Source organism: Hibiscus syriacus, unplaced genomic scaffold, assembly GCF_006381635.1.
Source record: "Hibiscus syriacus cultivar Baekdansim isolate YM2019G1 unplaced genomic scaffold, ASM638163v2 tig00110694_pilon, whole genome shotgun sequence".
NCBI lineage: Eukaryota > Viridiplantae > Streptophyta > Magnoliopsida > Malvales > Malvaceae > Hibiscus > Hibiscus syriacus.
In genome coordinates, this window is record NW_024062828.1 from 1,588,373 (window position 1) to 1,614,026 (window position 25,654).

At 35.1% G+C, this 25,654-nt stretch overlaps 1 protein-coding gene across 1 annotated transcript; it reads left to right on the top strand.

Moving 5' to 3' along the window:
* The first annotated feature begins 15,999 nt into the window (after positions 1 to 15,999).
* Positions 16,000 to 19,367, top strand: LOC120138556 (protein SIEVE ELEMENT OCCLUSION B-like). The gene is made up of 8 exons (XM_039154017.1): positions 16,000 to 16,241; positions 16,274 to 16,608; positions 16,688 to 16,789; positions 16,902 to 17,350; positions 17,426 to 17,535; positions 17,621 to 17,769; positions 17,871 to 18,365; positions 18,522 to 19,367. The coding sequence occupies exons 1-8, from the start codon at positions 16,040 to 16,042 to the stop codon at positions 19,161 to 19,163; spliced, it is 2,484 nt and encodes an 827-aa protein (XP_039009948.1). The 5' UTR covers positions 16,000 to 16,039; the 3' UTR covers positions 19,164 to 19,367.
* Positions 19,368 to 25,654: the final 6,287 nt, after the last annotated feature.

Below are 25,654 nucleotides of genomic sequence, written 5' to 3' on the forward strand. Positions count from 1 at the left end.
AAATATAGTTCTCGTGACGAAATGGTTAATTGATTGTGACAAATATTTTATTGCGATAAGTTAATTATAATAACAAAATTTCATTGTTACAATAAATACTATAAAATGGTAACGAACACAAATTTGTTACAATATACTTTACATGACAAGGTTGTTCTAACAAACATGGTAACAAATAAAATTAGTCAAAATAAATATATTGTGATAAATTTAGTACTTTTAATGATAAATAATTTTGTTGAAACAATCGAAATTTCTTGTAGTGTCTTTTGACTTCAATAGGATCGAATATGAAAATTAAACATTACCAATTGTTAGCGTATGTTTGAGAATTTGAAACATCATACCCGAAGGTTTAGACTTTGGGAGAATCTTTGAAAATCAATTTCTCTTGTGGAAACTTGTCTTGCAGCCACCAAATATGGGAATATGCCTTGATTCAAGTATCATTTGATCCTCTCCCTTTTTGGGACTTTGAATTGGTTACTTTTATCTTGAGGTTTCAACATCTTCAAACTTTAATTTTTTTGGAAAGCCTGTAAGTTCTTAACTTCATTTATCATCATCATGCATTTTATGAATGTCATGATCCTGTTTATGCCAAAAATGTGTGCAGTAATGCAATTTTAGTGTACTTTCTTTTTTGAATGAGAACCCTATCTCTTTGGCCGTATTGTGACTCGGTCCAATTTTGGGCACAAAAATTACAATTAGTTCGCTCCATTTGACGATCTTGATCAGATACTTTTTGTTTAGACATGACCTTGATTTTCTACATTCTTAAAACCAGACAATATTCATGACCAGCTACTCGATCAGTGATAGACGTCTTGGATTATCTCAACCTGTTGAAACCTTTTATGTACCCCAAGGTTTTAATTTCCTATAGCTCATCATCATGTGAGCCTCATGCTAAAACCATTGTCAGCTTCAAAACACTTGCATTTTTCCAAAACCTTATACATAATAATACATTATGATCTCATATTTTTCAAGTTAAGCTACAAGTATTTAGTTTCAATATAAGATATGTACAAAAGGGTGTTAATAAGAAAATGACCTCTTTTTATTTATATAAATGTAAAGAGTTTTCGGGTAAATACATGGCAAACTTTTTAATCAGAGAAAGTAAAAGAAAATGAAGTAGGCATCCCCAGATATCAATAGTATGAATGCTTTTGAACTGGTACACTACAAAATGACTCAAGTGTAGCTTCTGTTAAAGGGATCTCAATTACTATGATGATGCGTAAGGGTGTGAAGTTCCACGTGTACTATCAAATCTCCAAATATTGAATGCTATAAACTAGTATTGAATCTTGTGTGCGTTCAATTTGTTTTCTCTGGTTGTTTTAATCGATACTTGTTCAATCTCTAGTCCCAACCCTGATCACCATTTAATGTGATTGCTCAAATCCGAAGTCCTTTCAATTTCAAAATCAATTTAGAACCTCTACCATGCATGAATCCTGAATGTCAATGATACCCAAGCCGCCCTTTGTGGGTTTTCAACTTGAGACCTTCTTTGGTTTCAAGACGCACTTTACAGATTTTCATCTTGAACCTCCATTCGTTATTTTTTTTTTCTTTTTCCTTTTTCTCTCCTTTTTCTTCTTTTTTATTTTTTCTTTTTTTCTTTCTTCGGGAAAAATATTTCTTGACAAAGTCGGAGTTCACAGGGTTAGGTAACTCTGATCCATCCATCTCGATGAGGATCAAAGCTCTTCCATAAAAAGCTTTCTTCACATTATAAGGTCTCTCCCAATTTGGCATCCATTTACCTCATAAATCTTTTTGAATTGGTATAATCTTTTTAAGTACCAGATCTCCTTCATGAAACTCTCGTGGGTGAACCTTCTTATCATGTGCCCTCATAATACATTTTTGGTACATCTGACCATGACATATAGCCTTTAATCTTTTCTCCTCAATAAGATTCAGTTGGTCATACCCAGCTTGTACCCATTCTACTTCATCTAGCTTAACCTTTGATAACACTCGAAGTGACAGAATTTCTACCTCAATGGGTAACACAACTTCCATCCCATGGGCTAAAGAAAATGGGGTTGCCCCAGTTGATATTCGTACCGAAGTTTGATAAGAAAATAAAGAAAATGGTAACTTATCATGCTAGTCTTTATAAGTCTCAATCATCTTCTCTATAAGCCTCTTGATGTTCTTATTAGTTGCCTTTACTACCCCATTCATTTTTGGACGATAAGTGTGGTGGAATTATGATGTTTTATCTTGAACTGCTTACAGACTGATTCCATTATCTTATTGTTTAAGTTCAAGGCATTATCAGAGATTATTCTTTTTGGTAAACCATATTTACATACGATCTATTTCTTTAAGAACTTGCAAGCCATTGATTGAGTGAAATTTCTATAGGAAGCCGCTTCTACCCATTTGGTGAAGTAGTCTATTGCCACCAAGATAAAACGATGACCATTTGAAGCCTTGGGATAAATTTTCCAATGACATTCATGCCCCACATAGAAAAAGACCACAGAGTTATCATCACGTGCAATAGATGAGGTGGGGTATGGATTTTATCTCCATAAATCTAGCATAATTGATACAATCAGTTTTCATGGTTAACCAATAATACCCAAATCTTATTATTTGTCTATCCATTGTATGTCCATTGGCATGGGTACCACACACTCCCTCATGTACTTCTTCAATGATCGTTTTAGCTTTTTTTTGGCATCCATACACCTCAATAAAACCTGGTCCAGACTTTTCTTGTACAAGATCTCGCCATCAAGCACATACTTTGCATGTATCCTTCTAATAGTCCTGTTGTCGTTCTCAATTGCCTGCTCATGATAACTTTGATATCTAATATATTGCAAGATATCATATTACTATGGATTACCATCTTCATCTTCTTTAATGCTATAGAAATGGGTAGGATACTCATAAGCCTGCATCTCAATGAGCATTATGTTTGACTGTTCATTCACTTTGAAAGTGGCTAGAGCATCTACCATTTGATTTTCTTCTTTGGGGAGGTAGTTGAATGCCACTTCTTTAAATTCTTCGATAAGCTCCATAACCAATTTACGATATTCCACCAATTTGGGATATTTTGTTTCTCACTCTCCCCAGAGTTGACAAATTACTATAGCTGAATCACCGTGTACTTTGAGCGTCTTTACCTTGCGCTCAATGGCAGCTCTGAGACCCAAAAGACAAGCTTCATACTCAACCATGTTGTTTGTGCAATTGAAATTCAGTCGGCTGGTGAAAGGATAGTGTTTTCCACCAGGTGAGACCAGAATTGCCCCAATTTCATGCCCTAAGGCATTTGAAGCACCATCCAAGTTCAACTTTTAGTGTTCACTACTGGAAGTAATCGATTATTCTACCGAAATGGTCATTAAATCTTCATATGGTAAATCAAAACTCAGTGGTTCATATTCTTCTAAAGCCCTAATTGCAATGAAATTTGTTATGACACTCCCCTTAACTACTTTCTGGCTTATATATTGAATGTCAAACTCTGACAACAAAATCTGCCAATGAGCCAATCTTCTAGATAGAGCAGCTACACCCATCATATATTTCAAAGGGTCAAGTTTCGAGATCAACCAAGTGGTGTGATACAAGATATATTGCATGAGCGTCCGAGTAGCCCAAACCAAAGTACTTCATAACTTTTCGATTGATGAGTATATTGCCTTGCAATCAGTAAACTTTTTGTCCAGATAATAAATTGTTCTCTATTTCTTCGCAGTTTGGTCATGCTGCCCTAGTACACACTCTATCGAGTTCTCAAAGACTGATAAGTAGAGAATTAAAGGTTTTCATGCTATAGGGGTATTTGACAAATATCGCTTGATTGTTTCAAAGCTTCTTGGCAATCATCACTCAGTCCAAAAATGGGATCACATTTCTCGATCAATTGTGAGATAAATCGAGTGATGTAATTTAACCCCCTAAAAATCCTCGAACTTATTTTTGTGTTTATGGGGTGGAAAATTTTAAATGGCTTTGACTTTGTCTGGATCTATTTCGATCCCCTTTTTGCTCACTATAAACCCTAAGAGCTTCCAGATGTTACCCCAAAGGTACACTTATTTGGGTTGAGTTTCAGCTGACATTTTCTTAACCTTTAGAAGAGATTCCTCAAATTTTCAACATGTTATTCCTCTGTTTTAGCCTTTACAATTATATCATCAACATAAACTTCTCTTTCTTTAGGCATCATATCGTGAAACAACGTCACCATGGCTCTCTGGTATGTTATCCCATTCTTCAACCCAAACGACATTACCTTGTAGGAAAATGTACCCCACATGGTGACAACCATAGTTTTTCCCCCCATATCTTCAGGGTGCATCTTTATCTGATTATAGCCAGAGAACTCATCCATGAAAAAAAACAAGGAATTTCTTGTAGTATTATCCACCAGTGTATCTATGTGTAGCAAAGGAAAATTATCCTTCGAACTCGCCCTATTGAGACCTTTGTAGTCAATGCACATATGAACCTTCCCATCATTCTTTGGTACTAGGAAAATATTTGCTACCCACTCAGGGTATTTGGACACCTTAAGGAAACCAACATCGAATTACTTCTTTACTTATTCTTTAATGTTTAACAGCGTCTCGAGTCTCATCCTTCTAAGCTTTTGTTCCATAGGTTTACATTTTGGCTTTATCGACAATTTGTGTACCACTAATTTTGTGTCCAAACCAGGCATGTCTTCATATGACCAAGCAAATACATCTTTGTACTCTCGAAGCAACTCAATCAAATTATGTCGTCCCTCGGTATATAGGGAGGTGCCAATCTTTACTTATTTCATTTCTTCATATGATCCCAGATTTAGAGTTTTAGTATGCTCTTCATGAGGTAGAATCTTCTTATTCTCCCTTTCAACCATTTTCAGTAGTTCAAAAGGTAAGTCACATTCTTCATCATTATCACAATCCTTGATTTCGCTCTAACATATGGGCAGCTCGAAATCAATCTCTGGGTTAGTGTCATCAGCATTCATGTTATTGATATCTGAGGTCCTTAAAGAGTAACGAACAAGAAGATATATATATATATACACACACATACAGAAGAATCTATCCCATATCAAGATAAATAGAAGAAAATAATTATATAAATAATAAAGAATGAAGAAATGCATGGGAGAATGTTTGTCACTTTATGAATTAATAGAAATGTATCTTTCATTAATAATTAAAAACATATAGATTAACCCTTTACATAAGATCACCTATATCCTCGGGTTTAGACAACATATAAATTTTTCATGTATTTCTCTGAAAAAGATTTGTAAAACATAGGCAATTCTTCAACAGTCCAATTATTCAATACGAATCCTGGTGGAGCAGAATAGATGCCTATGGTTTTTTTTTATTTAGCTTCATCATCTAGTATGACATTGATACCCAGGTCTTCCAGCGTGTCCATGAAAATGAGTTTCTTAACTTGCTGGCTTCCTTGAAACATATAACCCTCAGACATGAATGTATCACACAATGGTGGGAAAGTCATCGGTTCCCAATTGAAGTTATCTCCAGCTAACCTCATTTTTCTCCTCTCTTGGCTTTTTTGATGCCCTTTAATTTCCCTCTTAGAGTCGGCTGATATCCCAAACTAAATTGATCTTGTTTGGTAGTAGAGAAAATAGGGTTAATATATCCATATAAATGGCTTCCCAACCCCTTTCTAGCCTTGGCTCCCCTTCCGAATGTTAGCTTAAGTTCCATTCGGGTACAGTTGGATAACCTAGGCTTAAATATCTTTCTTCCCTCAACCACGAATGTGCCATTAACAAATTCTAGAGATTTTAAAGAACATTCCACATCATCCTCATTTACTTCAACAAAAGAAGCAGTAGTGGAAACATAAGCAATAATGTCCTCTTCGGCATCAATATGTATCAACCTCCCCTCAATCATAAACTTTATCTTTTGGTGCAGTGTAGATGGAATTACCCCTTCCTGGAGGATCCAAGGCCTTCGTAATAGGCAATTATAGGTAGGCATGATGTTCATAACAAGGAACTTGACCTCATAGGTAGATGGGCCAATAGTTATGCTCTCTAACACTTCTCTCTTCATTCAATCAAACACTCGAACGATGCTCTGGCAGTTTCTCATATGTGTACTGTTGACATATAACTTCTTTAGTGTTACCAATGACATTACATTTAGTGCAGAACCATTGTCGACTAGAACTCGGGATAAAACATATCCCTTGTATCTGATAGTGATATGTAAAGCTTTGTGGCTGCCAATTATCCCATACGGATCTCATCATTGGAAAAGGAAATGAAGTTGTTAGTTTGGATATTCACAACCAACCTATCCAGTTTGTCTATAGGTACATTCTTCGGCACAAAAATCTGATTCAAAACCTTCAACAACACGTCTAGGTGTGCTTCAGAGCTCAATAGAAGGGCAAGAACCAAGATGTGATCATGTAGCTTGTGCAACTGTTCAACAATGATATATTCGCTATGTTTCAAGAATTTGAAGAACTCTACAGCATCATTCTCATTCATAGGTTCGTTAATGACTAGTTCACCCTCTTTCAGCAGTAAGTCAATATTCTTCCCTTTATCAGTGGCATATCTTTTCTTAGGTCCTTTGGGTTTATCTAGGGAGTAACATCTCCCACTCCTGGTGAAATGACCTACTTTACTCACTTCTTCTTCAGCAATCTGTGATGCTCCCATATTATCCATCTTACACTCATATCTCTAAGGGATTTGTTTACTATCTTTGTAAGGGAATGGAGACGGGAGTGTGATTATCACCTTAAGAGTTACTTTCTCTGTCGGACGAGTTTTTGGTGTGATGACTAGAGGATAGGTAGCATTGTAAACTCCTCTGGATAAACCTTTGGATGCATAAATCTCTCATTTTTTTCTTTCCACAAGCTCTTTGTAAAATTTCATCTCTTTATCGTCTATCATTCTTTGAACCAAAGCTCGAAATTCAAAGCAATCTTGTATAGCATGCCCCCCATAATTATGATATTGGCATACAAGGTTTTCCTCCACTTATTCAACTGTTGGGATAGAAACCAATAAGTCTGCCTTGATCATCTAACCCCATACCCAGTGCATCAGTGATTTCACCTTACTCACACTTGTCATAATCTTCTTCCTCTTTTCCTCAACAATGGTATTGAATTCTGAACTTGCATGTCTTGGTAGTGGGTTCTGAGCCACTTTTGGTTGCTCACTATCACCAGAGTTTATGACGTTATTTTGCCTCAATCTCTGGACAATCTTCTTAAAGGTAGTGCAGTTCTCTATTGAATATCTAAGAACCCTACGTGATACTCACATTGGACATTAGCATCGTACCATTTGGGATATGGGGGCTACAAAGACGACGCATGGTAAGGAGACACCACATGTCTATCATACAAGACCTAGAATACTTTTTTGTAAGACATATGGATTGGGTCAAACTGAAGATTCTCTCTCCTGTCTCGACTCTCTTGTTCCTTGTCTGGCAGAATTTTGCGCAGATGATCATGTGGCCTGAGGTCGAGACACAATGATGTTATTGGAATTATACTTCCTTACGTTATTGACTTATTATTCTTTCTTTTCATTGGTGGTTTCTTACTGGATTTGCCTCCATCAAGCCTCCCCTCATGATTGCCATTTCGATAATCTCTAATGTATTAACCAAGTAAGCAAAACTTTTGGATGAATTCCCTATGAGGTGGCCAATAAAAGGAGCTCTCAAAGTGTTTTTGAAGAACATGTTGGTTTCTTCTTCTTCAAGCTACGGATGTACTTTTACAGCCACATCCCTCCACATCTGAGCATATTGTCTGAAACTCTCATTAGTTCTTTTCTCCATACTTTGCAACATAATTTGATTAGGCCTTACATTCTTCACGTGTTTATATTTTTCTAGAAAAGCTTTAGCCAAGTCCTTCCACGACCTGATGTGAGCCCTGGTCAACTAATTGTAACATTGAATGGTTGAACCTGCTAAGCTCCTTTGGAAGCAATGAATAAACAATTGATTATCATCAATGTAGCCAACCATTTTCCTGCATAACATAGTTATGTGAGCGGAGGGGCATCTCGTTCCATAAAACTTTTCAAAATCTAGAACTTTAAACTTGGGAGGTAACACCAAATCAGGAACCAGACTCTGCTCATTGGTATCGATCCCATACATGCTAGTGTCTTCCTTCATATCCCTAATTTCCTGTTCCAGCTATTTCTATTTTTTCTAACTGTTTGCTATACTCTTTTCTGCCCTCTTCATCAAAATATGAAACATCTTCAACTTCTTGTAGGTTTGCAGAGGTGTCAGTTAAGTTTATGTGCACTTTTCCTGACTGAGTAGTTGCTCCTTCTTGTGCTCTAACATGAGGTAGTGTAAAGCCTGGACGGTATAGGGGTTCTTCAATGGTAACACCAACAGTTGGAGCCTTTCGATGATCCACTCGTGGTGCGAAACCTGGGGGGTACAAAGGTTCTTCAATAGTAGCACCAACAGTTGGAGTCTATTCTCGATATGTATTTCTTCCCTATAACATGCTTGCAAGTTTTTCCATCATATAATTCTGGGATTTCAGCATTTGTTCATGCATCTCTTCTTGAGCTTTTCTCATATTCTCTTGTATTTCTAGTTGGGTTTTCTCGATTTAGGCTATTCTCTCATCCATTACCTTTTTCCTGGTATTGTATGGGTGCTTGGAAGTTTCCACTATTTTGTAGTATACCCTTCATTATTAATTTCGATGGTTTGATGATGAATATAAATTGTACAAAAATGAAATGTTAAACACAAATAACTGTAAAAGTACAAATAAAATGTGGAAAATAAAACTTGAAAGGTAAATAAAATGCAAATACATGTCGAAAGGAATTGATTCATAAAAAGTAATTAGTCCTAGAACAACTTTCGTTTAAGGACAAAAGTATTGTCATTACAAGACAAATTTATTACAGAAAAGGCCTAGCTCTCACATTCAGCTCCATTATCTCGTTGACAAGCCAAGTAACCCTTCTTCCAAAATTTGACATTGGATTTATGTAACTCTAGATGACTCTTGCTTCGATATCCATCTCTTCAAGTTTTCTTGCAATGCCACTTAACTAATTCGTGGTTTTGATTATCACACAATTCACATTTTCTTTCTAATCCTCATAGTAATCGTTCGTGTTAAGCCATTGTTGTTTGATGCTTCGGATAGTGCACTCAAGACCGATGATATGCACTTGACAACTTTGCAGTGCCTCCTCCAAGTCACGAACCTTTCTTTGTAAAGTGGCATTCTCCTTGAGGATGATCCTTAAATCTGTCGGCCCACGCTGAGCATTCTCTAAAAACATGGAATTTTCGAGCTGTAAAATGTAAGCATTATACTCCTCATTCTTAGCTTGAATTTGAGTTAACTCTTCCTCGTGCCTTGCTTCCATCTCTTGTTTTTATTTAATGAGGATATTTATTCGCTCATTCTTTTCCACACATCGTTCTATCCAAAGGAAGACCTCATCTTGCTTGCCTTGGTGCACATGATCTCAATGCTACCATTCCAACTTCAACTCCTCACTGTTTCGCCTCTTTTTATCTGCAAGTTCATTAATTATTTTTCCTCTAATTTTGAGCTCACTCAGCATGTTATTCACCTCCATTTTGAACCCTTCAAACAATTACTTTTCTCAACTTTTAACTTTTTGACTCTTTACTTTTCTTCTAGCTCACTTAGTATACCCTGATTTTCAGTTTTGAGCTCCACAATCTTAGCTTGCAACCCTTGCACTTCAAAAGTGAGATCCTCTTCTCGCTTATTGTTCAGGGTGTGCCTTTGTCTCAAATCTTTGGCTTCTTTTCTTTCCCCACTTAGTGCACGAGTCCAGGACTTCTTCTATACTTTGAGTTCTTGATCCATTCTCTTCTTCTCTGCCTCTAGCTCTCTAATCTTACGTTTTCTTTCAGCTCTGACGTCTTTAATTCGACATTCTTTTTCAGCCTTGAGTTTCAACTTCCATTGTTATGAAGTTTTTCCTAGTCCAACAATTTCCCAAGCTCGATTAATCTTTCAATAATTTTTTTGCAGGTCTGGGAAATCAGCCTTAACTTCATCCTTCCTCTTTCGCGTGAGCTCAAATTGTTTGCTATGGAACCCAACATCAAGTTTCAACATGAAATTTTCTTGTCTATGGTTTTTACACTCTCTTTCTTTTTTGGCAATTTCGGCTTCACATTCACTCCTCAGTATTTCTAACTTAGATGTCACATATTTGAATTTATCTTCTAAAGGAATAGCTCGATCACGGTCAGATAAGGGAATAATGTAATTCTTTATTATATCTCTCCAAACCACATAGTCTGGTATTAACATGATGTCAGCTGCTACCACATCAGTTCAAAAGGTTAACTTCCAAGCATCTGACATTTAACGAGTTGTTTTCTTATAGTGATCTCCATGGTACACAAAATTCGGACTACTTAGGCCAAACGTGGTTGAGATAAACTGTTGTGCCCCATATTCCCTTAACACCATTAGTGGAGCATAACCTACTCCTCCGTATAACCCTAACAGAGTTATCCAATCAGAATCCCCACACTTGTACAATATATCAACATAAGCTACGCGGGGGGGGGCAAACTATATCCTGATATTGTAAATTTCTAAAAAAATGAAACCTAGTATTTTCTCATCAGATGCTTTGGCCATTCTTTGGTGAGGAAATCCTTTAATGGTGAGTAACCACTTGAGAATTAACGATTGTACTCTCATTCAATCTTCCAGAAGTGGCTACAGATCCACAGAGTAAGCAACTGAACACATCCAGTGAAGCGACTACTCTCTGCTCTTCTACAACTGTTAAGATGTCTAAATGTCTCAGCTAAGACTGCAAGAACAAGATTTACCTTTTTCCAACCTTCTTTCAGATAGATCAACCACAACAGAGTCTATATGGAAAAGAACTTTTGGGAAAATCACTAAGCCATAAATTCCCAAAGCGAACATTTCCATGCTTTTCTCTATATCACTATGATTGACAATCAATCCTTTATTACATGGCCAAGGAAAATAGTCGGACTCCCCCTTTTTTTTAATGTGGCCAGTTATCCATTTCTCTCACATTCTAGTAATCTTTGCGAGCTTACTTTTGAAGGGTTGTACTCTTGTCGCCCTTGAATAGATTCTATCAAAGTGTATCATTTCGAAATGAAATAGGGAGGTGTACTCTTCCAGAGCGGGAGTCATGTATTCCTTGTTGAAAGTGAAATAACTATATGTTGAATTCCAAAACTGGATTAAGGCCTTGATCAATGGCTCTTTTACCTTCACGTACAACAAGAGAGCTATGTCATCATACTTTTTCCAGAATGCATGCTTCGTATTAGGCCTCCAACTCTCCTAGATTTCACGTAGCCCTTGCAGATCATTTTGCTTAAGACTGAATGGAGAAACCACTGACAGCACTGATATGTAGTCCTCAGTCAAACTATCTCCCTTCTTTCTCTGGGTTTCTTCAAACCATGACCTCACTTCTACATTCTTTATGTTCTTGTTATGAAAAATCTTGTCCATTTTATGACCGCCTACTACTCTGATGACCACTTCTTGAACCAACACCTTTCTTAATGATATGATCATGCAATGCAACAATGCACAAACAAAAAAAAAGAATTATGTAAGTATATAAAATGAGTAATTGAATAACAAGAAAATATATCGTAAATCTTACCCACATGTAATCTACCCAACATGATATGGTGAATCCTATCCAGGCATGATATTTACCCTCATGCATTTATTTGGAAAATAAAATCTAATTACATTTTTTTAGTTCACATGCTTCGTACGGAAATTTAAAACCTATCTGCATACTCTTATAGTTCTCATGCTTTTTGTAAAATAAATAAATAAATCTGAGGAAAAGTTAGAGTGAGTTTCCCCTTTGTGACTTTTGAAGAACCACAGACATAATTTTAGAACAAACGAGTAGAGTTTCAGTACTACTAAAAGGGACCTCAAATTGTCCTTTGCTAGTACCCCCTTGGGCCTGCCAGACCCTCAATCTTCACCTATTATAAACTTAAACGGATCAAGTTCAATTCGAGATGATGCATTTACCCATATCCATGCGAAGAAACTCAATGTTTCGCTCGTAAACACAAGGAACATGCACCCCAGAGGTTACTTGCTAAATCCCACGAGGAGAAATTTTTTTTTTCTCACATAAGCATAGCGTTCAGACCTACCTAACGGGACATAGCACAGTTAGAAGGCTCTAAATATTCAAATGGTTATAGTGCATGTGGGGGAAACTCACAATCCTTTGCCTTTATCCAAAAACAAACAAACTTAAAAAGGTCAGAAATTTGAAATAATAGAAAACACACATTATTACAACTAATAAATAATAGTAAAAAGGATGTATGACATGATGCGATGCAAACAAAATATAAGGATCAAAATTTAAATATCATTCAAATTTACCATTTTCAACTAAAAAGATGACGTATAATCGACTACGTCCTAACTCTCTAATGTCCCTAGCGTAATCTCTAAGCTGTCGAAATTGGCCATAAGCTTTTTGGGGCTATGGCGGGGAGCGATCCAACTTAATTTTAGAAAATATTGAGTTTTAAAATAAATGCGCAAATGAATAAATTTGGAGTCGCCATCGACCTTTGAATTAGGTAGGTCGAATACCTAAAAATATCCTTTAAAACAATTTAAAAAAAACAATTTTAAAATATAAAAAGTGATTTGCATTTAACCAGAAACTCATTTTGAAAAGAGTTCGAGAGTCGATTACGCATGGGGAAGGATGAGCACCCCCACAGCGCCCAATATCGACACCTAAACGATTATACGTCATCTAAATATTGAAACATGCAAATTCGAATATACATTTAAATTATGATCCTATTATAAAAAAATTTGAAAAGGGAATTAATTCGTACGCACAATCCTCAAAAACACATTCTTTATCAGTTAAGGCGTATTTTTATGGATTCTCCATACAAAATAAAATTGGTTTAATTTTTTTTGTGAAATCTACATATTTAATGTATTCGAAAAGTATCGAAAATAAAATGGTTGCAATTTTGCATGATCAATCCTTGGAAACACTCTCTTTGTCGGTCAAAGCGCATTTCCATAGATTATCCATATAAAACAATATCTTCTTCATTTTTATGCAAAATACATATATTTAATGTATTTAAAAAAACTCGCTCGAAAGTGTACAAACAATTTTCGGAAACACCCTCCTCATTAGTTAAGGCGTATTTCTATAAATTCTTCGCACAAAGCAATACTATATAAGAAAACTATATATTTACGATTGAACTAACAAATGCTTAAGGTCACATACATACAAAAATCATTGATAAAAATCTAATATATAAATGTTTAAAATAAAACATATAAACAGATACACGGCAAGATGCGTTGCATTTTGACCTCAAAATATAATACATTGTAAATAAAAAAAATGAACAAATAAGTAAAAAAAGAAATGGTGCGCATATACATAAAAACATGAAATAGGAATAGAGGCATAAATAGCTATTTACTCATGCAATAGAGCAAAGGACTAAAATGAAATGGAATCTAAATTAGCAGGCATATATGGGTATTTAACCTAAAGCTAATAGTAAACATTAACGTGACTAAAATGTAAGCTTTGTAAATAGCGTATCCAAAATCAAACATCAACAAAATAGGCTATTAAATAATATGATGACTAAAATACAAACGCGATATAAATAAATGCTCTAAATAAAAGAATGCAAAATTCCATTTGGTGACTAAAATAAACTATAACAAACTAAGAGTGATTGGGAAAGGAATTAATCAAGGTGCTACTCTAAAACCCCAAAACGACGCCGTATGGAGCCTGATATATAAGGCCAAAAATAGGCCTAAAATGGCATTGTTTTTCATTTTATCTCATTTTCACTCTTTTCCCAAAATGGGAAAACTTTCTTTCCTCCGCCCTCTCTCCTCTCCACTCCTCGTCGGGGAGAGGCTGAAAGCTTTCGGCCACCGCTCTCCAGAGCGCTCTGCCTCCGCTCACAACGGCTAGAGTTCAAAAATTTAACCTAACCCTCTCTCTCCTCTGAACCCGAAACCACTCACCATTTTCCCTAAATCATTTTCCCTCGTCCTAGATCTAGGAGTTTACCTTCGAAAACAACACCCTCCGACGACTGTTGGACTCTCCGAAAAGATGAAAGGATTGTAAGCCTCCTCTCTCCTTCGTCTTTCTCTTTCTTTTTCTCTTTTTTTGGCTGTTGTTCTCTCTCTCTCTTCGTTTTTGAAAAGTCCTCCTCCTCTTTGCCTGATATATTTTTCTTTATATGCCGAGAGTCTTTCTCTCTTTTGATTTTTCATTGCATGTAACAGGAAATGATCTTTGATGGATTTTTTTTTGTCTTCTTTCTATTTTCGGTTTCGAGAACTCTGAACGAGGAGCGAACAACGCCGAAGGACACACGAAAATGTGGCAGTGACGTGGGCAGAAGGACGAGATAAAATATTTTACCCCGAGGCTTGTTTGTCTGCTTTTGTGGTGATCGGCGGATTTCTCGGCGACGACGACAGTGTCAGATTGGCATGGAGAATAGGCAATGAGCATCGGGGATCGTTAGATCAGATTGAATCCAACGGTGGCATTGTGAGCGGCGCAAGTGGTTGATTACTAGGTTTAGGAAACCCTAATATAGGGTTAATCTAGACTGTTGGATCAACTCTGATCCAACGACTGAGAAGCGACTGCTGTATATCCAAATGGATGAAAAACCCTAGCTCTCTTCTGGGCCAAATCTAGATTCGGGCTTCCTGTTTTTAGGCATATAACAGGAAAAAAATTAGTGCTTTATATATATATTTATTCAATTTAATTACTTATTATATATATATTTATACATATATAATAACTACGTACACCCCTAATAACATATATAAATAACTAATTATATATATATATATATATAACCCGAACGAAATTTGAACGAACCCCCGGACAAAATCAGCATCTACAACTTTAAGATATTATATTTTTTTCAGATAGGAAGCATTCACATTACTTTGAGAATATGACCCTTAAAAACGTATGAAAAAAAAACTAAAACTTTCATCAACACTAACATTCTATTCCTAATAAAACAGGAAAAACAATAAGGCAAGGCAAAGATGCTAAAGAGAAAAAGAAATGGAACATCAGCTTCAGCAACATAGAAAAAGAGGTAAAGATGAAGCTGTTATCAGCCTAATTAATTGGTCATGACTCAGTAGTATAAAGGATGTTAGGTTTGTTTCATTTCCAGACAATTATTAGAAAGCAAAATCAAAATCTTACACAGGATGTTAGGTTTGTTTCGCTGTTAAACTTATAATTAACCTTAGAAAAAGCAAAGAATCAAATCTCATACTTTTTCTTTGTCACTCTTTATCTGATAAAAGAGGATAAATTCTGAATCATGGGCACACGTCAAAAACAGAAGTAAGTAAGGAAGCAAAGCACAGGCGTGGCCTATTAACTTGTTTTTCGTGTCATTTGCATTGATGGTCAAGATTGTTTAAAGCTTCCGGTACTGTATTTTCCCTACATGGGGCATTATATATAATATAATCTACTCGTTTAACTGTTGACATGCTTAATAAGCTGAAAACTGAGTAAAGCTAGCTGTTCATGTTGTAAATTATCATCAAATTTATTTCATGATAAGGTTCACTGTATTCTCACTGTGTTTAGCCAACAGCGAGGGCTGTTGTTTTTTCTTGATAGGATTTGATTAAAATCAGTTCAGTAGGTTAAACATTGAAATGAGGTCCCAGGCAAAATGAAATAAAGTGAGAAGAGGTGGAGGGACAGTTAAAGTGAAGGCTTCTTGTTAACATTCCCGGAATTTAATTGGAAATGAAGCAAAGAAGTTGATTCAGTTGAGCTTTATTCCTTTTGCAATGACTATAAATAGGCTTGTTTGAAGGGAACTAAACACAAGGCATTTTGTTTTCTGTTGAAGAACCAAAAACCTCTGAGTTTTCTGTAATATATCCAATGGATCAGCAGAAGAAGACCACCCCTGTGTCTCTGCAGGCACCACTGACTGGTCCCATGAGCAATCCCACGGCTGCTGCTCAGACACTCCTCCATAACCCTGGTGCTGCTCAAGCACTCTTTAATAATCCTGGTGCTGCTTCTCAGGCACTCCTTGGCAACCGCGGTGCTACTCAGCAGCCATTCCTGAATAACCCTGGTGGTGTGGTCAGCAACTCATGGGCGTTCCTAGTGTTGGCCAGCAACACATGGGCAATCACGGTGTTGGTCAGCAACACGTGGGCTATCCTGGTGTTCGTCAGCAACACGTGGGCGTTCCTGGAGCTGGTCATGTATCTATCAACAAACCGGGTACAGCTCTTGCACTCACGATGAGTCCTAGTGATTCTCGTGCACTTATCCGGGGTGACCGTGGGAGCATGCTAAGCATGTCGGATGACAATGTGATGATGAATCAAATTTTGGCAACTCATGCCCCTGATGGTCGAGAATTTGATGTCAGACCTCTTCTGTATCTGGTTGAGGACATCCTCAATCGTGCCACCCAGCATGTTGATTTCCTTGTTAAGGTATAACATTAACATGTATTGCATATATACTTTTAAATCAATGGTGTAAAAAGCTCATACTTCCTGATGTTTACTGCAGGGTACTCTATCTCAAGCTGAATTGGAAGAGAGGGCCCAACAAGCAAATCATATAGCTATGCTTGAAGCTCTTACATTTACTATCGATCGTATAGCATGCGAGGTTCTGCAATTTTATTATAAGAAATCTTTCTCTGTTAATTAGTACAATCTAGACATGTTTGTTATTCATATATGGTAACATGTTGGATATTATAACCATTTCTAAATGCCAGCTAGCATACAAGGCTTTGGGAGGTTCAGATGTACACGCAACAACAACTGCAATATTCAACTTGCTGTCAAGCTATGCATGGGATGCTAAGCTAGTCCTATCCTTATCTGCCTTTGCCTTGAACTATGGAGAATTCTGGCTTCTTGCTCAGATTTACTCCACAAACCAACTCGCAAAGTCAATGGCACTCTTGAAGCAACTGCCAACTCTGCTGGAGCACACAGCTCCTCTGAAACCAAGGTTTGATGCTCTCAACAATTTGATTCGTACAATGATGGACGTGACTAGAAGTGTTGTTCAGTTCAAAGACCTGCCATCAACGTACATATCTCCAGACGTACCAGCATTGGTCACCGCCTTGACCCTTATCCCAACTGCTGTATACTGGACCATCAGGAGCATGGTGGCTTGTGCAACTCAAATTTCCAGCCTCACTAGCATGGGTCATGAGTATGTTTTACTTCATTTTATGTAGGATGTTGCGAGTTCGGAAGGTAAAATGTAGTTGGATTATATCGATTTCAGGTTTGGAATATCAACTACAGAGTCTTGGGAGCTGTCCACCTTGGCTCACAAACTCAGAAACATACATGAACATCTAACTAAGCATTTGAACTTTTGCTACCAATATATAGGTTGAGAACTACCCCTATTAAATATTTTCAAGCATCAGAGAAAATTAAAAATATATACGGATGATTTGATGATTGTTAATTGCAGACGAAAGGAGAGATGTTGAGACTTATCAGATGCTCCTGAATCTGTTCGACCCAAACGTGTTGCACATTGACAACATGAGAGTTCTCAAGGCCTTGATTTATGCCAAGGATGATAAGCTGCCTCTTCTTGATGGCTCTACAAAGAGAGAAGTATTGCTTTCTTACCCAATTATAACTGTTTGTTAATCTTTATTAGCTTGTATTTATTGTAGGATATATCTTTGATATTTTTGGTTTGTGACATTGCCCAGGTTAGCCTGGACGTGCTAAGAAGGAAAAGTGTGCTCTTGCTTATTTCAAGCCTCGAATTCGCCAATGATGAGCTTGCAATTCTTGAGCAAATCTATAATGACTCAAGGATCCACGCAACGAGGCTTGAGAGTCAGTATGAAGTCGTTTGGATCCCAGTTGTGGACCGTTCCATCATCCCTTTGCCCGAAGAAACTAAAACAAAATTTGAGAACCTACTAAGCATCATGCCATGGTACTCGGTGAAGGACCCTTTGCTCATAGAGAAGCCAGTCATCAGGTTCATCAAGGAGTTTTGGCATTTCAGGACCAAGCCAATCCTTGTGGTGCTTGACCCTCAAGGGAAGGTGGTTTCCCCTAATGCAATCCACATGATGTGGATTTGGGGCAGCACTGCCTTCCCTTTCACTAGCATGAGAGAAGAAGCACTTTGGAGGGAGGAGACATGGAGGCTTGATCTACTTGTTGATGGAATCGACCCATTGATCCTCAACTGGGTATATTTTTTAGATTAAAACTTCACCAGAGTTTTATTACATAAATGTTTACTTTTGTTACAAGTTCAAGCATCTAATGACAGATATTACATAAATGTTTACTTTTGTTACAAGTTCATGCATCTAATGAGAGATTTTGAACTTGAATTTGCTCAGATAAAAGAAGGTAAATACATTTTCTTTTATGGAGGGGACAATATCGACTGGGTGAAAAGATTTACAGCTCAAGCACGCAGTGTTGCCTCTGCATCTCTCATTCCTCTAGAGATGGTCTATGTGGGGAAAAGCAACAAAAGGGAGCAAGTGAAGAAGGTGACGGGAGTTATCAATGCGGAGAAGCTCAGCTATGCTTGGCAAGATCAAGCCATGGTATGGTTCTTCTGGACCAGGCTAGAGAGCATGTTATTTTCGAAGATTCAGTTAGGAAGGGCTGATGACCAAGACCCAATGATGCAACAAATCAAGAAGCTGCTTAGCTATGACAGGGATGGTGGATGGGCAGTGCTTAGTCAAGGATCTAATATAGTGGTGAATGGTCATTCATCCACAATTTTGCCAACTTTGGGAGGTTATGATGAATGGAAGGTGAATGTGCCTGAAAAAGGTTTTGATATGTCATTCAAGGAGTACCATGACAAGCTTCATGATGTTGCTCACCCATGCTGCCGGTTCGAGTTCCCCACTACCATAAGAATCCCCGAGAGCATGAGGTGCCCGGAGTGCCTTCGCATCATGGAGAAATACAACACTTTCCTCTGCTGCCATGATGAGAAAGGCATTCCAGGCTCACTATTCTAACCTGGGATCAGGCCTCCACTGTTTTCCCTACTACTATTGCCACTGAATAAAGTTCCTACGGAACTCGATATAAAAGAATTTCTTCTAAAATTTCGCTTAGTATCTTAAGGTTTTGTGTTTGAAATGTATTGCCAACGGTCACTATGTGGTCCAAGTTGGGCAACCTATATAACAGTTAAAAATAAAAGAACCCTGTTTGATTTCCATGTTACTGTCAAAGATATGATATTATAAACAGAACTTTATTTAAGCATGAAGTGAGCCAACTGAAATAGTTATTGTAACATACAAGATTCACAATTCCAGGTTCCAAGAGTCTTGATTGCTCGGTAGAATATCTTCTGAGGTTCATATTCTCGTACTCATGTTCGGATATGTATCGAACATTGCTACTTAGAGAAATATGAAAAGAAGCAACAAGAGAATGCTGTCTACATGTATAAAACTACAATTGATTGTTGTGACTTTCTGTGTGTATATATTTGTTCTTTCCCGAATTTCTTCTTTCCTTTGGCCCACTGTTGTTAATTAAGGGGGCAGCATGTCCTATGATTGACCAATTTAAATCACTCCAATACCAAGTTGCTTACTGCCAGTCAGGACCACATTTCCTTCTGCTTCCATTAAATTATTGAGCTCTCTTATCTTCTGGCACATATAAGTCTTAGATAATCAATAATGATTTCGTTTTGGAAAACTAGTATTATAGTGTCTGAAACTAGAATCATACCGAGGTCGGGAACCATTGAATTATATTGGTTGAATTTGAACTCAAAATCGAACTTGATCCGTGATTACGTTCTCTATTTCAAACTTATCTGCAAGTTGCATGTGGTCATCATCCCATTCCAAGAACAGGAAGATGGAGTTAAAGATGAATTGAGACCTTGGTGTCCCACTTCTTCTGTTTTCATTTTTCTCAATATTATGGACACAACAATAACGACGTTTTACCAAATATATCCCCTTTAAAAATTATTTTTCCACTCTAACACTCATTGAAGATTATTTTTTAATCTAGCATTTTTTTTGCGACTTACCTTCTGCCTATGTGGCAGCAAGACGGACACATATTGGACTGGAATGAAAAAAAAAAAAGAAATTTGAGGTTAAAAATATGGAAAAATCATACAAATTTTGTCCAAAAAAACAAACACACGTGGTGCGTGTCGAAGACACGTAATTGCACGAGTACGAACAATATAGGATTTGAGAAGCTCATAGGATTTGAGAAGCTCACATTGTTTAAATATGTGAGTTTTCAAGTGTTTAAATATAAACTTTTAAACATACATTTATTGAATGATTAAACACAAATCTAATATATGCATGTCATCATTGTTTAAGTTGGCTCATGCTCTTACTTGTATAATATGTATCCTCAACACGCTCTGCATGTTTATTTTGGGGACAAAATTCATTTTTTGTCATATTTTTAGTTTCTCTTTTTTCTCTTTCATTTCATCTTAATTCGACTGAAATCAACAAAATGTGTTTATTGTGGAACGTGTTTTTGTCACATCAACAAAAAATACATATTGCATAACACTCTTTTATGACATCAGCAAAAACACATCCTGTAAAAAACATCTTTGTCTATATGATAGAAACAAGTGTCAATTCGAGAATTAATCGTATACGGGTGCTAAAATGAAAAAAAATAATTAATAGGTGATATTTGAATAAAATGACACATAATGACATAAACACCCTTTATTCTTTTCGTCAGTCTCATCTCTCATTTTCCTTGTGGTTATATAGAGTAGTTGTTACTACCCAACAAAATTAGGGTTTTCCTTTTTGATGACCTTTGGTTCCAAGCTTAGTCCTCAAAATTTGGGTCCCTAAGGTTAATGGTTGACATAATTGCAGCTGTTTTTGGAGGGGAAATGATTACATGCAACAATCTTAATATACGACTAAAAAAATGTGATATCGGTTTTGTTATTATTTAAATAATAAAACCGGTAAAAAATTACCGGAAACTTTATTATTTCTACCGGTTTTGTTATTATTGGGCGCTTTACCGGTTTTGTTATTGTTGGACACTTTACCGAAAATATTAAAAAACATTAATGTTTTAGGTAAAAATAATAATATTTTAGGTAATTTTTTTACCGATTTTATTATTTAAATAATAACAAAACCGATAACGTCTTTTTTAATTGTATGTTAAGGATGTCGTATTGTAGAACTTTCGTTGTTTGGAGGTAGGGGCTCTCACACTGCACTGGCCCTGCTTGCAGCATTTCTACACCATATATCCAAAACCATTATAAATATCGTAATCATATAATTATAATATCAAATGGCATTTTTATCATCATATAATAACCGTTATTCTGATAACGGATTACTATTTAAATCAATGATTATTTCTCTTCGTACTGTATTGGAATCTCAAATCAATTGAAAAGATTTCTTACCTGGATCATTATTAACATGAAATCAAATCAAGTAAAATAATAAATCATTGATTGCTTTATTACTTGGTAACTAAGCCAAAGTTGTGGATCCATTTGAGGCTTTCACGTGCTAGCCATTTAGTGCTAGTTTCAACACACGTAGGGATCGAAGCAATGCAAAGAAAGACGTGCATGCACTTTTTTGATGGATAAAACTTGTTGTTGCAAATCCACCCTCAAGTAACTAAATTAGTTCAACTGATAAGTAATTTGATATAGTTCAAATATGTTTTGAGTTTGAATCATTGTACATACAAAAAAAATCGTTGAGAAACCCACCTACTACTAAATATGCGATCCGGATTGGTCCAAATAAATTAAGATGAAACTTTAAGAACGGGAGGGCAACAAAAAAAACCCACTTTCACCATGTAAATTACTGCTCCAAATTTTAATCCAACATGTGAAGTTGTAGGAATAAAAGGACAATCTTGTGACAAATCCTTTTGGTTCAAAGGTTTTTTTCCTTGTTTAAAAGTGTTTGTATTTACATGATTCATACGAACAAATATATATATATGTCAACATACTGGGATTTCTTTCATTTGGGTGTCACCAGCTACTGATATAACCAATTCTCCAAAATTGAGAACTATGAGTATTAGGAGTTTCCCATATAAAATGAAATGGTATTCCATGTAAGGATGATTATTTAATCGAGTTTAGTTAAAAATATCAAGTTAATCGAGTTGACGAGTCTTATTGTATAATTCAATTTTTATTTGAATTTTTTAGTCGAGTTTATGAAATTGAATTCAATTCAATTTGAGTTGAGTCGAGTTATTCGAGTTTCTATTTAATTTAATTGTAAATTTGTACTGTTATGTTACCATTTGATTCTAATTTAAACGGTTTTCTATAATTATATACGATATACATATATATTTATTCATATTTTTCAAATGCAATTTACCTATATCATGTAGAGTTGAGAGGCTTAACTTAAACTTTAAAATTAATCCACTAATTATTAAAAAAATTGAATTATTCATGTTCTATTTTATAACTTACATTCAATTAAACTTTTTTTTTGAGTTAAGCCAAATTTATAAAATTACGAATTGAATTAAAAAATTATAACTTTTTTTTAAAATTGAGTTGAGTCGAATTTTATTTTCTCTAATTCAATGATATTTCAGTATAATGCTAACACAAAGAATGCTGCCAGGAAAGAAAGTTTTCTAATTTAAATAAATGTAACCTTATTTATACAAGAAATTGTTTTTTAGAGGTTTTGAATTTTAATAATTGCATTTGTAATGTGTATTTGTTCATTATCAATTAACTAATAAAATTTTAAAAAAAATGCTAATTTGGAATTACTCCATATTAATTAAAATATTTTAAGATGTACAACAAAGAAATTAAAAGATAAATAATTTCTTGGTTTCCCGACATCTTAATTCCTCATTATTCATTAAACAACACTTTTATCTCTTTTTTTTTCTTTTCTTTTTAAATAGAGATAGCTTTAACTAAGTGAGAGAAAAATAATAATAATTCATATGCATAATAGGTTCGCTATATTTTTTGAGTTAATTGCATCAGATGTCCCTAAATTATAACCCTTATTTTAAATTGATCCTTAAACTTTTGAATATTTCATTTTCCATCCCTAAACTATGACTCTCGTTCTAAATTAGTCCTTAAACTTTTTATATTTTAATTTCATCCCTAAAATATGAAACTCTTTCTAAATTGGTCTCCAACTTTTGAATATTCTAATTCCATCCCCAAATTCATTCAAATATGTAATTAATTTCAACCATAATGTAACCTGAATTTTTTCAAACATAATATAACTTGGTCTAACGATTTTATTAATGAGGGATGTGATTAGAATATACATATAGTTTGGGATGAAATTAGAATGTTCAAAAAGTTTGGGACCAATTTAGAATGAATTTCATAGGTTAGGGATGAAATTGAAATGTTCAAAAGTTTAAAGACTAATTTAAAATGATAGTCATTGTTTAGGAATACATTAATATATTTAAAATTTTAGAGACTAATTTAGAATGATAGTCATAGTTTAAGAATAAAATTAATATTTTAAAATTTTAGAGACTAATTTAAAAAGAGTCATACTTTGAGTACATCTGGTACGATTAACTCTTTTTGGGTATATTTTTATCAGCTATATGAATATAAATAAGTAAATATATTAAAATTCTATAATAAAGTCGTTTGGTCAAATACATTAAAATTAATTTTATATAAATTTTAAAATAATTTATTATCATATAAAGATTAATATAAATTAAAGATGAATAAAAATTAAGTATACACGTTTTAAATATTTCGTTATGACATAAATAATAACTAATCAGACATTATTAATATGTTTATATATAAATCTTTTGTCGCTTCATCTATAGTTGTGCTGATTATTTTCTAAATAAAATTTTTATTTATTTTTTACTTATTCATATAACTGTGTTAATTGTGAGTGTAATAAATATATAATTATTATAAATTTATTTTGATTTATTGATTAAATATACTTTAATTTACATTATTATTAATATTATATAAAAATATAATATCAAATATGTTTTATAGTTCAATATAATATTATATTGTGAAACCTTAGCTTCTCTCTTCTCCTCTTCCATTTTTTCGTCTAGAGTTTGTATCATTTTTTATATATCGAATCAATTTTTTATTTTATTTAACTAGTAACAATACGATACTAATTACCGACCACTGGTCCTTTTCTCTTTTTATTTCTTTTTGAGTTTTTAATAAGAATAATTCTTCTTTTGAGGTACGTTTATCTATCATTGTGACACATTTTTCTCTGTATATATAACATGTTCTTCGTCTTCTTTCTCTGTCGTTTGACCGTTATTTTATTTTAGGTTTTTTATGGTTGAGTTTGACGACGACACAACTGATCAATATACTTATTTGTAATTATATTTATCTTCCCTACTATGGACCCTCATATTAAATTTGGATACGTGGTTTTGTGTTTATGGATAGTTTCTCACGACAGTCGTAATCTTTAATAATTTAATCCTCTTTTTTAATTTGTTTGCTAATACAGTCAGATTTGTTTATATATTTTTTGTTAGAGACTTTTGGTTAGATTTTTAACTTTTTTTTCATAGTAGCGTGTAACCCCCAGACCGATGGGGGTAGCCCGATCCGATCTGGGAAGTCACATTAGGGCCACCGTAGCGACCCACTGTAAAAATAGCGGAAAATTTAAAACTTTTATCAGATCATAAACTTATAAAATCAGTTTTCACTATTTAAAAATAAAACAGATTTCCAAACTCGTATATAAATCAAAATACAATTACATGCCCCCTAATCACATGTACCATACTCTGCAACAACGCTGTACGAACTCCCTTACTGAAGTCAATAGATGCACTGGTACAATTCTTTTAACCTGAAAAGGTGAGTAATAGAGTGAGCTTTGGAAAGCTCAGTAATACGAACTACCAGATGATGCTGATGAACATGCAGATACAGATAAACGTATTTTTTCCTTATTGATTCCGATATTTACAGATTTCTTTGGCTGAGCTGAGGTTCATTGATATCGCAGGTAGTGACAGATAATATTCATTTCAGATAGAAATATTTCGGATGTCTAGATTCAGGAGATCAGAATAGGTTTTCTAGTGTGTTCCCAAAAATCATGTAACTTTTCAGATCTTTTTAAAAAAAACATATATATATATATATATATATATACCCCCATCCAACAAGTCCAAGTTGTGTAGGTTCCCCAGAACCATACACCCACCATCAAGTCCAGTAGGCCCTGAGCACACAGCCGAGGACCGGTAAATAAGGCCCTGAGCACACAGCTGAGGAGCCTCCAGGTATACTTCCTCCAACATTATCCCCCAAGTAAAATATGTCCGTCCGTAAACGGATATATCAAAAATCAAAACATAAATCAGGTCAAGTATCATATCAGAAATCAGGTCAAGTAACAGATCAGAATCCAAGTCAAGTATCATATCAGAATCCATGTCAGATATCAGATCAGAATCCATGTCAAGTATC

What these genes read in the sequence shown, in the direction of transcription:
- LOC120138556 (XM_039154017.1), top strand. Translation starts at nt 16,040, where the DNA reads ATGGATCAGCAGAAGAAGACCACCCCTGTGTCTCTGCAGGCACCACTG. An exon ending in ATGGCTCTACAAAGAGAGAA is followed by an intron (nt 17,770 to 17,870) that starts GTATTGCTTTCT and finishes GACATTGCCCAG; the next exon opens with GTTAGCCTGGACGTGCTAAG. An exon ending in ACCCATTGATCCTCAACTGG is followed by an intron (nt 18,366 to 18,521) that starts GTATATTTTTTA and finishes GAATTTGCTCAG; the next exon opens with ATAAAAGAAGGTAAATACAT.